We start from the raw sequence: 12,652 nt of genomic DNA on the forward strand, positions 1-12,652 counted from the left end.
TCCAGGTGGGAGATGATCGTGGTGAGGGTTTGGCAAGCGTGCCTTCCTTTTAGCTCGTTTCTCCCTTTTGTCCTGAGTTTGAGCGTCTTCAAAGCCCATGACTCCTTTGAAAGGCTGTTCTCAAATTGGAGCTCTCACAGGCCAGTGTCTCCCAATTGCCAGTGTTTATACTACATTTGTAAAGATTTGCCTTGAGACAGTATTTAAACCTCTTTTGTTGACCACCAGCATTACGCTTTCCATTTTTAAGTTCGGAATAGAGTAGTTGCTTTGGAAGACAATCATCAGGCATCCGCACAACATGACCAGTCCAACGAAGTTGATGTTGAAGAATAATTGCTTGGACACTGGTGATCTTTGCTTCTTCCAGTACACTGATATTAGTTCACCTGTCTTCCCAAGTGATGTGTAAAATTTTTTGGAGACACTGTTGATGGAATCTTTCGAGGAGTTGGAGATGGCATTTGTAAGTGGTTCACATTTCACAAGCATACAGTAAGGTTGGTAGTACAATAGCTTTGTAAACAAGCATTTAGGAGTTTTCCCTGCGAATGTCCTGACCCTCAAACACTCTGCACTTCAATCAGGAGAAACCTGCACTCAGAGCTCAGGCGATGCTGGATTTCGGCATCAATGTCAGCCCTTGTGGAAAGATAACTGCCCAGGTAGGAGAAATGATCAACACTTTTCAATGTTACACCATTGAGTTGGATTTGTGACGCTGCAGAGGGGTTGTTTTGTGCTTGTTGGTGCAGGACTTTGGTTTTTTGGATGTTGAGCGACAGGCCAAGCTTTTTGTAAGCTTCTGAAACGATATTTAGGATGGTTTGGAGGTCATCCACTGAGTGTGCACACACTAGGTTGTCATCAGTATACTGAAGCTCTATGATGGAAGTTAGAGTAACCTTACTCTTTGTCTTCAGCCTACTCAGATTAAAGAGCTTTCCATCTGTTCAATATATGATTTCTACTCCAGTGGGACATTTCTCTTCAACAAAGTGTAGGATCATGACGATGAAAATAATGCCGGTATATAGAATCGGGGCGATAACACAACCATATTTAACACCTGATCCCACTGTGAATTATTCACTTTGAGAACCATTGTTACCTGTGATTGTTGCTGTCAAATCGCAAACTTAAGGGGAGGAGGATCCTATATTTATGCATGTCCAGATTTTTTAATGTCAAGGAAACACCCTAAGCACTGTTCCTCATTTAAAATGAGTTGTAATCCAAGGAGGAGAACCCTGATATAGCTTCTTCCTGTAGTGAATATGGCATTTGGAAATCATTATTTTGTGTGGGGTTTCAAGGGCTGTCTCCAAATATGCACCCTCCCAACTCATTTAAATGAGAAGTCACATTTTAGAGCTATAAAATGGACTTTGCATATTCAGTGTGGCAAGCGACACATTTCTATGTAACGCTGGTGTCATCCCTATCTGCCAGATTTGATGGCAAAGAAGAACTGGCATGAGCAGGGCAGAAAACAGGTGTCACTCCTTCAGAGCCAAGGGAGAAAGTTAGGGTCTACCACGGTGTAATTTATATTGAAGTAGGGTGTGCTCTTATAATAATAAGGATTCTCAAACTTTCTACCTTCCTAGCCCCCTGCCACTTAAGGTGGCTGAAAATTAATGGACACAAAATGGTGTTATAGGGGCAGAGCCTGTCACAAAATAGTGGGCGATGGAAGCAGAATTTGGCAAAAACTGGCCGGCAAGTACTGAAATATCTAGTCCATTTTTAGAGATAGTTAAATTCTTTGCCACATCACTTTCTTTGTGACAAGTGCAGGCGCTTGCCCGTTGCCAATAAGAACAATTGGGTACATGGACAATACCTTCAGAGTTGGCACTCCTGTCTTGGTGCTGTGAGGTGGAAAACACACACACAGAAACATGAGAAATGCTTCCTTCATTGGTGGTTGGGTGTGAAGTTTTGCTTTTCCTTGCACACGCGTGTAAATAGGGATGAAGAGAGCCACCACAAAAGGAATCCTCATCATCAGGAAAGTTGTACTTTAATAAAATCATAGCACAGAAATGCAGCAAGCTGTTTTTTGTGTCACCCCTAACAAAGATACTTAACTGTTCGCAGTATTTTCCATGATGTATTGTTTAGATTTCACATAATTGCTAGGCAATTCAACCCTGCCTCATTCTGTATTTCAGCTTGGCCTGCATCTTTCCCTCACATCAAACCCTAGAACAGCAAAGTGATATTCCCTTCTTTCTTTCCTAGCTGCTTCCAAAGCATTGTTATGGATAACTTTGCACACACACTTGCATGAGAACTGTTTCAGACCAAGGCATCAGCTCATCTGAAAGAAGGTACACAAGCTCAGAACCAGCCCATACTTCCACTAATAATTTTTAACAGGCATAATGCCCAAGCACATCTGGAAACCCCATCCTCTGGCCTGGAAGCTGGATCAGAGCAGATGCTGAGGGCAAGCAAAGGATGCCTATCATGGTCTGCCTCAAATAACCTTCCTCTGAAACACTTGATTTCCCACCCCCCTCCAATCTAAACATACTTTGTCCTCATAGGATTTGCACTGTGGATCATTTCTTATCTTTGCAATGCTCCATTGGAGCTTATGTGTAAAAGAAGGAATTTGCAAAAACGGAATGCAGGAGTTGCAATATGAGATCAAGGCAGTACTGGGGGGGGGGGGGCAGGACCATCCCTTCCTGCATCTATGAAATGATGATCTGGTTGGCACAACTTATATTTGCATTGCCTTTTGCAGTCATTGCACCAGTCTCCATGGAATCAATGGGAAGCCACAAGGCTAGAAAGGGGGAAAAACAAACAAACAGTTTCTCATCATGGCTCCTAGCCTCCTATCTCAACCAAATGGCCAAATTCCATTCTCACCATGTTCCATATTCACCCACAAGTTTTTATAGATGCAGCCACAACATGGAAGGCTACCAGTGGACTGGATTTTCCAAGCATATCTTTATCTGAGGCCCAGGACGGTCAATAAAAAGCAGGGATGAGGTCCATGGCTTTCCTTTCAACATTGCTTCCCTCTCCACCATCACAAAACAGGTTCCATTCTAGCCTTGGAGATAAATATGAGGGCAGGATGGAGGCTGAGAGAGAACAAGGAAGAACAGTGACAGAACATGTGTTTGGTACACCTGAAGGCTCCTATTCAGCCTCCAGATTTAGAGCGCTACTCAAGCATTGGAGTCAAGGACTAAACCCAACAAGAGTTGAAATATAAGTACTTGGGTAACCAACATGGTGCCTTCCAGCTCCCATCAGCCCCATCCAACATGGCCAGGGATGAGTTGGCATCTGGGGGGCACAACATTGGCTACCACTGGCTTACATGGTCATGTTCAGCAAGTGGCAGAATTGTTCATTCTTCAGACCAGGGTGCTTTCTTGAAAATCACATGCTGCTTGAGAAGAGAAAAAGGCCTGTCGGTTGTGATTCCCCCTCCAAACTTGGCTTTTACAGCACAAGAGAGTTCCAAGTATCTGTCTTTAAGAGGAAAGACTCTCATTGAGAAAGACTGCAGAAGGCAGGTGCTGCAGTAATGGCACACACACAAAATAAATATGGGGGCTCCTCCAGATGACATGTTTATTCATCATGATTTGCTTCCACAAGGCTTACAGGGAGGTAAGACTATGACCAATCTTTATTCAGCATTCATTTTGATTGGTTTGCAGGGTGGTTATACGACAATGAGCACTCATCCGGAATTCATCCTGATTTGCTTTCATAGCAGGTATACACCTTCCCATTCATCATTTGTTCATACTACTCTTTTCAGTGCATTTCCCCATCACCTTCCTAAATGCAAACAGTCTATGGGGTTGGTTTTTTTGTTTTGTTTTTTGCAGGGGATGCACAAACAAGTAAATATTTAATACGCACTTGAACCCCTCCTGCAAAATACTAACAGCTTGGAGAATACCTTAATTCTATTCTGACCTCTCCAAGCTAAAACCTATGAAGATCGAGAAAGCAAGCATGACCTGTTCTTGAGCTCTGACTCTGCCATGCCTCAATGGGAGACCTTGGACCATTCTGTCTCAGGAAGAGTTTCTTATCTGGAAAACAGGAACCACATGAATTTACATAAGATCACAATTCTGTGAAGGTGCCATATCTCTGTTTCCTCCTCTTGTTTCCTTCTGCCAAGAGTGTGATGAGAAAATAGGGAGGGAGGGAGGGAATGTGAGCTGGTACAATGTAGTATATGCAGAGAGCCAGCCACCTTTTGGAGTGTCCCGATTCAAATTCCAGATCCACCATGGATTCCTTCTATGGCCTTGGGCATGAGGGTTTGTCTATTTTAGCCCTTTCATCTGGAAAAGTGGGAATGATAATGAGCCACCCAAGAGTTGTTGATTTAGTCTGTAAGGCCCTTTGTTACATTCAAAGGAATACATAAATAAAATCAGAAGTTCCATCAAAGCTGGAGGAAAAGATTTGCCTTAAATCAACAGCAGAGCAGCAATTGAGATGGTGTGGCATTCCTCATACGGTATTAAGAAGGCGAGGGGGGATGGTTGAGGGACAAAACAGCGCTAACAAAAGAAGATGCTCATCTTAGTACCAGAAAACCTATGCTGAAAGTCGGCTCAGATCATTCAACCCCTTTGATCTCTATATTTCCAATTCTTTAAGGAGAAATCCGTTCTCCCCAACACTAAAGTATCTTCACCATCCCTATAACATATTGTGGATTTCATCCAAATGTCTGCACGACGCTGGAACACTGCAGAAGGCAGCTTCCGAATCCAACAGCTTCCGTTTCCAGCATGCATGTTTGTTTGTGTGTCTGCATGCATGCCTGTCTTTTTAATTTTAATTTATTTTGTGTCTGGGGGGAAATTCTACCGGAAGATCCTCTTTTAACAAGGCTTTGTAAACTATTGCATCCGTTTCCTTGGGAGGAACAGAGAGAGGCAGTAGATAAAGTAACAGGGGAAACTGGGATGCTGGAATTAAATGTCTTCCCTCGTATTTCTTTCTTTCTTTCTTTTTATAAAAAAAACATAATTCCAGTTTTATACTATCAATTGCTTGGATATAAACCCCAAAGCAGGAAAGGCTTTGCTTTGCTTCATGTTAACAGATTATGAATTCACTATTGGATGAAGTCTCTGGTGCTTAACAAGCGTTTGTCTCTGCCGGAACCTCCTCCCACATTCGGTGCAGCGGTACGGCTTCTCTCCCGTGTGGATTCTCTGGTGAATGATGAGGTCGGCCAGCCGAACGAACCTCCTCTCACACTCGTCACAGGGAAAAGGCTTCTCCCCTGTGTGGATTTTCTGGTGTCTGGTGAGAGACGAGAGCTGGTTGAATCTTTTCCCGCACTCTGCACAGCTGTGGGGCCTCTCACCTGAATGGGTCCGTCGGTGCCTGTGGAGATGAGAGAGCTGGTTGAACCTCCTGCCACACTCATCACAGGTGTGGGGCCTTTCTTCTGAGTGGGTCCTCTGGTGCCTGGTTAGAGCAGATGAAGCGATGAATCTTTTCCCACATTCAGGGCAGCCGTAAGGTCTTTGTCCCATGTGGATTCTCTTGTGTACTGTAAGAGCCGAGAGGTGACTAAAACATTTTTGGCAGTAGGTGCAGCGGTAGGGCCTCTCTCCCGTGTGGATTCTCTGGTGGCTGATAAGATGCGCTCGCTGGCTAAAGGTTTCGCCACACTCTGTACAGGCATGGGGCTTCTCTCCTGTGTGAATTCTCTGGTGTCTTGTGAGATGCGAGAACTGGTTAAACCTTGCCCCACACTCGGCACAGCGGAAGGGTTTCTCACCCGTGTGGATGTGCTGGTGCTTGGCCAAGTCCGATGGGCAGTTGAAGCGCTTCCCACATTCGGCACAGGGGTGGGGTTTCTCCCCAGTATGGATTCTCTGGTGTCTGGTGAGGTGTGACATCTGAATGAAGCTTTTTGGGCACTGAGCACAGTGGTAAGGTTTCTCCCCTGAATGAGTTTTCAAATGTTTGGCTAGGCCCGACGGGCGGGTGAATCTTTTCCCACACTGAGCACAGGCATGAGGTCGGTCCTTCCTGTGGATGCCGCCGTGAGCTCGGAGTTCCTCCTCTCCCCTAAACCTTTTCCCACAGTCCGGACACTGGAAATACTGTCCAGCTCTTCCCAAAAACTTGGCACCTATTGAGTGGGAAAGAAGAGCCAGATATGATGTCGTGACTAGGTAGACACACACATACACGCTCTGTGTTGAACCCTAACGAAAAAATTACGTACTCCAAAGAATTCTGCACCGTAATCAAGATGCTACGATGCAAAATGTTGACATATTATTCAACATCTAAAAAATCTTACATTCAAAAATTCCTGCATGTAACTAGACTTAAATCAAGTTTAGATTGACAGACCACAACACAACTTGCACAGAGTGATTCCCAGCTCATATTTTAGCCACAAGCATCAGTTCACCACATATGGGTCCAACTGCATTATGTTAAGCATGTGGTTTGCCCTTAAATGCAGAGTTTTTCTTTCACTGATCTTCCCCCACCTCCATGCCAATCCAGATGCATAGTCTGGTGTGTTGGGTAGGTAAGTACCAATCGGGACCCTGCAATCATCATCTGAGGGCCTTTTTCGTACGCTTCCTCCATGAGAGGTCTGTAGGGTGGCAAGACGAGAATGGGCCTTTTCTGTGGTGGCTCCCACCACAGAATGGGTCAAACATAATCAGTTTCCTACAAGAACACCTGCAAATGAACTGTCACCACTCTTTCCATCATATTGATAGCCAATAACGAGCATGGGCCACATTCAGACAAACATACCCTTAGCAAAATGAAGACTAGAGGGGAAATAATGTAGGGAATGGTGTGGTTCCTTACCGGGAGAGCTGGCATTCCCATTGTCCTGCTGCCTGACTTCCTTGTAGGTTTGCCTTTGCCTGGTGCTGACCAGAGGCCGATGAGCTTCAGAGCAATTTGCAGGCCCTTCTTGGGCTGTTCCCGATACCTGTAACAGCAGCAACAATCACACTGGAAGTGAAGAAGGAATATTGGGCCTACACGGGCTGATAGCCTCCATGGTATCAAGAGAGAAACAAATATGGAATGGTGGTGTTGAGCGTTTATCCCAGGAATCCCCACACTGTGGCCCTCCAGATGTTTTGGCCTACAACTCCCATGATTCCTAGCTAACAGGACTAGTGGTTGGGGAAGATGGGAATTGGAGGGACGAAGTTGGGGGATGCCTGGTTTATCCATTGTGAGAAGCAATAAACTTGCAACCACACAAAAGTGAAGCCTGCCACAACCATTTGAAGCTTATTCCAAGCCAGGCAGGCAGAAATCCCTTTTCTGCCTTGTTCTGGCCACTGTCCAGATCAGAAGTGGGGAGGAACTCCCAGCATCCTTGACCCTTGCTGGCTACAGATGATGAGAACTGGAGTCCAACAACACCTGCAGAGCCACAGCTTTCCCTCCCTTAGCCAACTTCATAAACTTCTTCATGAAGTTCTGTAGAGATCCCTGCTGGATCTCGTTGCTGCTGCCTTCTCACAACAGACCAGAACAAAAGGCTTTTCAAGGCTTGGGAGAAAGCAGGTGAGTGGTGGCTGGGCAACTATAGATGCACTTCCCTAACTGGTGTAGACTGTTGCTAAGAAACTGCAAAGTTCTCTTCTCTATAGCTTCAGGATTGTTCCATAGGACAGAAGTTCTTAAGTATCTTTTTTCTTCTTCCCAACCCCACCCCCCACTCAAAAATGGCAGAGTGTCTTAATGGACCACTTAATAAACCTTTGTCCTACAAATCAAACCCCACACATACCATATATATGACAACAACCACAGTCTTGCTTTTCTGTGTGAACAAATTCTGTGATGTTAGGTGTAAAGTTTGGTCTGCTTTAAGACTCAGGGTAGCTCCAGTATTTATCCTGCTTCTATGTTTGGACTTGACGGTGGCCTGGCAACAGAGAAGAGCCCTTTTAAACTGGTAAATTGTTAGGGGGATTATAGATTGCACCACACTGAACTATGGAAATAATGGGCCCTAAATTAGGGATTAATTAGTCTGATAATCCAGTCCAGGTGAAAATGGTCTTAATCGCCATCATTAGAAAAAAACATCAGTCAAGTGCAGAGCTAAGTACATATACTGTTCTCTGTTCCACAGACTTTCTGCAGACCACCTGAATGCAGCTTGAATGCAGACCATAGTTTGAAAACTTTGGCCATAAAAACAAGGAAGCAGCATTGCTCTCAGCTGCTGCAGCAAGAAAAATGACCCCTCTATCCGAAGTATATTCTGTGATTAGATCAGCCATCTGTTGTCAGTGTTGGGGCTCAGCCTTATAATATGCCTCCAAGTATGTACAGGGTGCATTTTACTCACTGCCAGGCAGTGTTAGAAACCCAGGCACCATATGGCTCCTTAAGCCAGAGTTACAAAGCAGAATGCAAAATCAGAATGCCTGGTTGTCATTCTTGGGCCAGATGGCTCGAAAGTTGTATTATTCAATGTGACTTTTTGGTCCCCGAAATTCATTCTGGCTGTGCAGGTAAAATATAACGGATATAATTCTACAGGATATGTTGCTAGTCAATATCCAAGGATCTGCAGGCAAACACCTCCAGATGGTGGAGGTGCCATCCTGGTGCCCAGGCATCTTCACTTGGTCACAAGTTGTGAATTTTGAACGCTGCTGCAAGTTAACCACGGCAAGCCAAGTCAAGTTAGGGGACAGGCCTTCCAGGTGAGAGGGCATAACTCTCATAGGTCATGGGTAGGCAAACTAAGGCCTAGGGCCCCGATATGGCCCAATCGCCTTCTAAATCTGGCCTGCGGACGGTCCGGGAATCAGCGTGTTTTTACATGAGTAGAATGTGTCTGTTTATTGAAAATGCATCTCTGGGTTATTTGTGGGGCATAGGAATTCATCCCCCCCCCCAAAAAAAGTCTGCCCCCCCACAAGGTCTGAGGGACAGTGGACCAGCCCCCTGCTGAAAAAGTTTGCTGACCCTGCCATAGGTGATAGTGCCCAGTGGACCAAATCATTATGTCCCCTACTACTGCAGGCCAACTTTGACAGGAGGCGAAACCACCCGCCTGCAGGTCCTATGACAGTATAGTTGCATGACTGACATGTGTCAAAGTTTTAAGGAAGCAGTGCTTCCTTAAAACTCAACAACCTGAAGAATTCCAATTCGGTCCTCCCACCCCCATCCCTTTAAGACCACCATGAATAAATGACCTCACCTGTTGCCCCCGTTTCCCCCCCTCCTGCTGCCTCAGAAGGAAACCCTCTGCCAGGGCCACCGCCTGGGCACAGGTCTCCGGCCCGCGCTCTCGGACTCGAATCTGGATTTCCTTCGGCAGAATCGTCAAGAACTGCTCCAGGATAAGCAGCTCCAGGATCTGCTCCTTCGTCCGGCTCTCCGGCTCCAGCCAGCGGTGGCACAACTCCCGCAACCGGCTGCAGGCTTCCCGGGGCCCCTCGGTCTGCTGGTAGCGGAACTGGCGGAAGTGCTGGCGTTGGGCCTCCACGTTTGGAAAGTCCTCCCGCAGGATGGCAACTTTCACCTTCCCGTAGTCTCCTCTTTCTCGGGTTTCTAGGCTGTTGAAGGCCTGCTGTGCTTCTCCAGTGAGATTCGGCACGAGTTTGGCCACGCCTTCTCCTCGTGGCCACTGGCAGGCATCGACTACCCGCTCGAATGTAGACAGGTCATCCCAAGGCGGCAACTCTGGCAGCTGAGAAGTTGCCCAACCTGAGTGAGAGGACTGTACCGTTTTGAGGATTTCTTGCCACTGGGCTTCTCCATGAGGGTGCATTCCCTCCTGTCTCTCAACCCTACCATGGTGTGGTGTGGCCCACCTTAGAAATTCGCTGATTGCCCCAGCCTGGACAGCCCGAGGAGACTTGCCTACCCCTCCCCCCAGTTCAGGATGTCCTGGGTTTGGCTCCTCCATTCTTCCCTCTGGGTTGCTCTCAAAGGCGTTTAGAGCTGTGGCGTTATTGCTTCCCTTTGATTGCAGCCATTTTGTCTCCTTGGCCTTGGCCTTGATGCTGCTCTCAACTCCCTTGCCAAAATTGGCAGGACGGTGCTCAACAGAACAGGGCTTATCATCAACAGTGCTACTTCCATCAAGAGCACAGCAAAATTCCCATCTAAGGCGCTAATAACCTGTGAAGAGAGAGAAAGAGAACTTTTGACATATAGTATATAGACATTTAGACATATAGTGAGCGCACAACTATCCACTGACTTCATGCCTCGCTCCTAGCCATTGGCTGAGCTGCTGTGATGTCACAGAATAAGGGCTAGGAACGGAATGTTGAAAAATCAGTGCCATTGCTCTGAGGTAAATGGAAGGCAGTGGTGTCTGGAAAGAGCAAAAACATCACACAGGGACTAGAATTAGGAGGGATTAAACACTGCAAGAGCCTGGGGAGATGTTTGAGGGAGAAATCAGAATGGTTGGTAAAATCTTAGAGAGAAGACACAGATTACTGAGAGACCCTACATTTCAAACACTGATTTGAAATAAGCAGGATTCATAAAGAAATGCAGGTTTCTGGAACCAGTGCAATTTTATTTTATCTTTGGTTATTTATTTTTGCTTGTGCTATTCTGGTGTGAGCAGGTGGCAAAGAGCTATTTAAGGCACTCAGGCCTTAATCTTGCTCACCTTTCATTCTGACTTCTGCACATCTTCAGCCATTGTTCACATACTTTCAGATCTATCTTCACAGCCGATCCTCAGGATTCTGGATCTGCATCTGGTACCCTAATCTCCATTTTAGAATGGGGCAGCAGAGCACACAACTACAAAGATAACCAGTGACAACTTGCTTGGAACTCAGCAAAGTCTTCTCTTCTCCCACTGCTCATTGCAAGTGGACCATTCACACAAGCAATTGTTTGTGCAGACAATAAAGTACAAACCATATCTCAGTCTCAAGGTGGGCTAACACACATGCATGAGCATCTCTTAGGTGCAATCCTATAAACACTAACCTGGAATAAGTCTCACTGAACTCAGTGAGGCTTGCTTCTCAGTAGTCATGCATATGATGTTTTATTCTGTTTTTAATCAGTTGGGAGCCGCCAAGAGTGGCTGGGGGAATGAATGAATGAATATTATCATTATTATTAGTTAATGGCTTACAACCCACAGGTGAACATCACAGTACTTGATACAAAATCTCTGTCTGCACTATTCTGATTAGGGAAGGCTGTTTTATGCATTAGAAAGCACTGTTGGGCATTGAAGGGACTAAACACATCCTCAGTTATCCTCATCTGCAAAATGGGAACAAGTATACTCTTATTTCACAAGGCTGTTGTGACAAAGAACAAGCTAAAGACTGCAAAACACTTCATAAAATAGCTCCAAGATTTGTTGAAGGATTATTGGTACCTCATGTGGATTTGCATCCCATGTTTTGAGCTGATGATCATCGCTCCACCCTGCCTTATAGCAGAAGCCACATCTTCCCTGTCAGTCAAATAAAGCAAATGCCTGCAACTTCCAGATATCTCGCAAATTGCAGTCCTCCGGATGCAGAATTCCCATCGACTCACCTCCGCTGCTTTGCCCAGCTTGGGGGCTTCTACTGTCTCGATCTGCTGCTTTTGCTGCTGCTGGGAAGAAGAAGAGAAAAAAAACTGTGTGTGTGAGAGAGGAAGCTCCGTACCTTATTCCTTCCCCCTGTCTCTAAACGATATGGAAGGGCTCTAGGACCCAGAAAGACCAACCTATTTAACCCTTCATAATCTGGTCTAGGAGAAACTCCTTGCTGCAGGCTCAGAGACACCAAGTTAAGAAGGCAGTGGATGTGCCCATTTTTTTTTTAGACCAGATCGCACAATCCTTTTTGTCAACATTGTCTCTTTTAGTGCTCAAAAGAGTGACTAATTGATGACGCAGACCGCATAAAAACCGATCTCGAGAATGCCACCAGGGACGCTTACAATGCGATCCTATGAGGATCAGGAAGGAGACTACCCTGACTTCAGTAGGGCTTACTCTTAAGTAAAATTGCACAGGCTTATGGAAGATGTTCCCCTTTCCCCCATTGCCTTAATAGCTTTGACTACTCGAACAAACCCCTGGCCTGGCCTCTATGCAAGTCCACTCTCAGCTTCTGTCTTCGATCTGTAAAATGGAAACAAATTATGGGCTGCCTACAAGGTTGTACTGACTAGTGAGCTAACTTGCAGGATGTGGTCATGTTTGGAATACAGTACTACATACAGTTCTGGTCACCCAACCTAAAAACAGGATAATGTAGAGCTGGCAAAAGGGAGAAAATAATGTAGTAAAGGGCAACAAATGATTGCAGGGTAGGAATATCCTCCCAAGAAGAGGATGTTAAAGCTTGAAGGGTTCCCCCCCCACCTTAGTTGGAAACCAATGAAAATTCATTTTTAAAATAAAAACAAAAGGAGTGATAGGGAAGCATAATAGAACTTTCTGAAATTCTACATGGTGAAAAAAGAAAATGGATTGAAAAACTGTTTTCTTCCCCTCTCATAATCTCAGAACATGGGGTTCAGAGAGATGAATTGGGATACATTCAGGTCACGCAAAAGTAAGTACTTCCTCACAATTACACAAAACGTAGCCACAAGTATAGACACATTTATAAAAGGTTTGGACAAATCTTCAGAGGAT

The 12,652-nt window shown here is 45.4% G+C and overlaps 1 protein-coding gene across 3 annotated transcripts; it reads right to left on the reverse strand.

The window, feature by feature from the left end:
- Positions 1-2,009: 2,009 nt before the first annotated feature.
- On the reverse strand, positions 2,010-11,704 carry LOC118095073 (uncharacterized). 3 transcript variants are annotated; one of them, XM_035135994.3, is made up of 4 exons: positions 11,396-11,704; positions 9,233-10,158; positions 6,859-6,985; positions 2,010-6,154 (listed from the first exon to the last, which is right to left on the reverse strand). In XM_035135994.3, exons 2-4 carry the CDS (start codon positions 9,941-9,943, stop codon positions 5,112-5,114), a joined length of 1,881 nt encoding a protein of 626 aa, XP_034991885.1. In that variant the 5' UTR covers positions 9,944-10,158; positions 11,396-11,704; the 3' UTR covers positions 2,010-5,111. The 3 variants fall into 3 exon arrangements, with proteins under 3 accessions (XP_034991885.1, XP_060137529.1, XP_060137530.1); XM_060281546.2 differs by having other exon boundaries at positions 11,560-11,696; XM_060281547.2 differs by lacking the exon at positions 11,396-11,704 and adding an exon at positions 10,993-11,086.
- Positions 11,705-12,652: the final 948 nt, after the last annotated feature.

Source organism: Zootoca vivipara, chromosome 12 (genome assembly GCF_965207765.1).
Source record: "Zootoca vivipara chromosome 12, rZooViv2.hap1.1, whole genome shotgun sequence".
In the NCBI taxonomy this organism is placed as follows: Eukaryota; Metazoa; Chordata; class Lepidosauria; order Squamata; family Lacertidae; genus Zootoca; species Zootoca vivipara.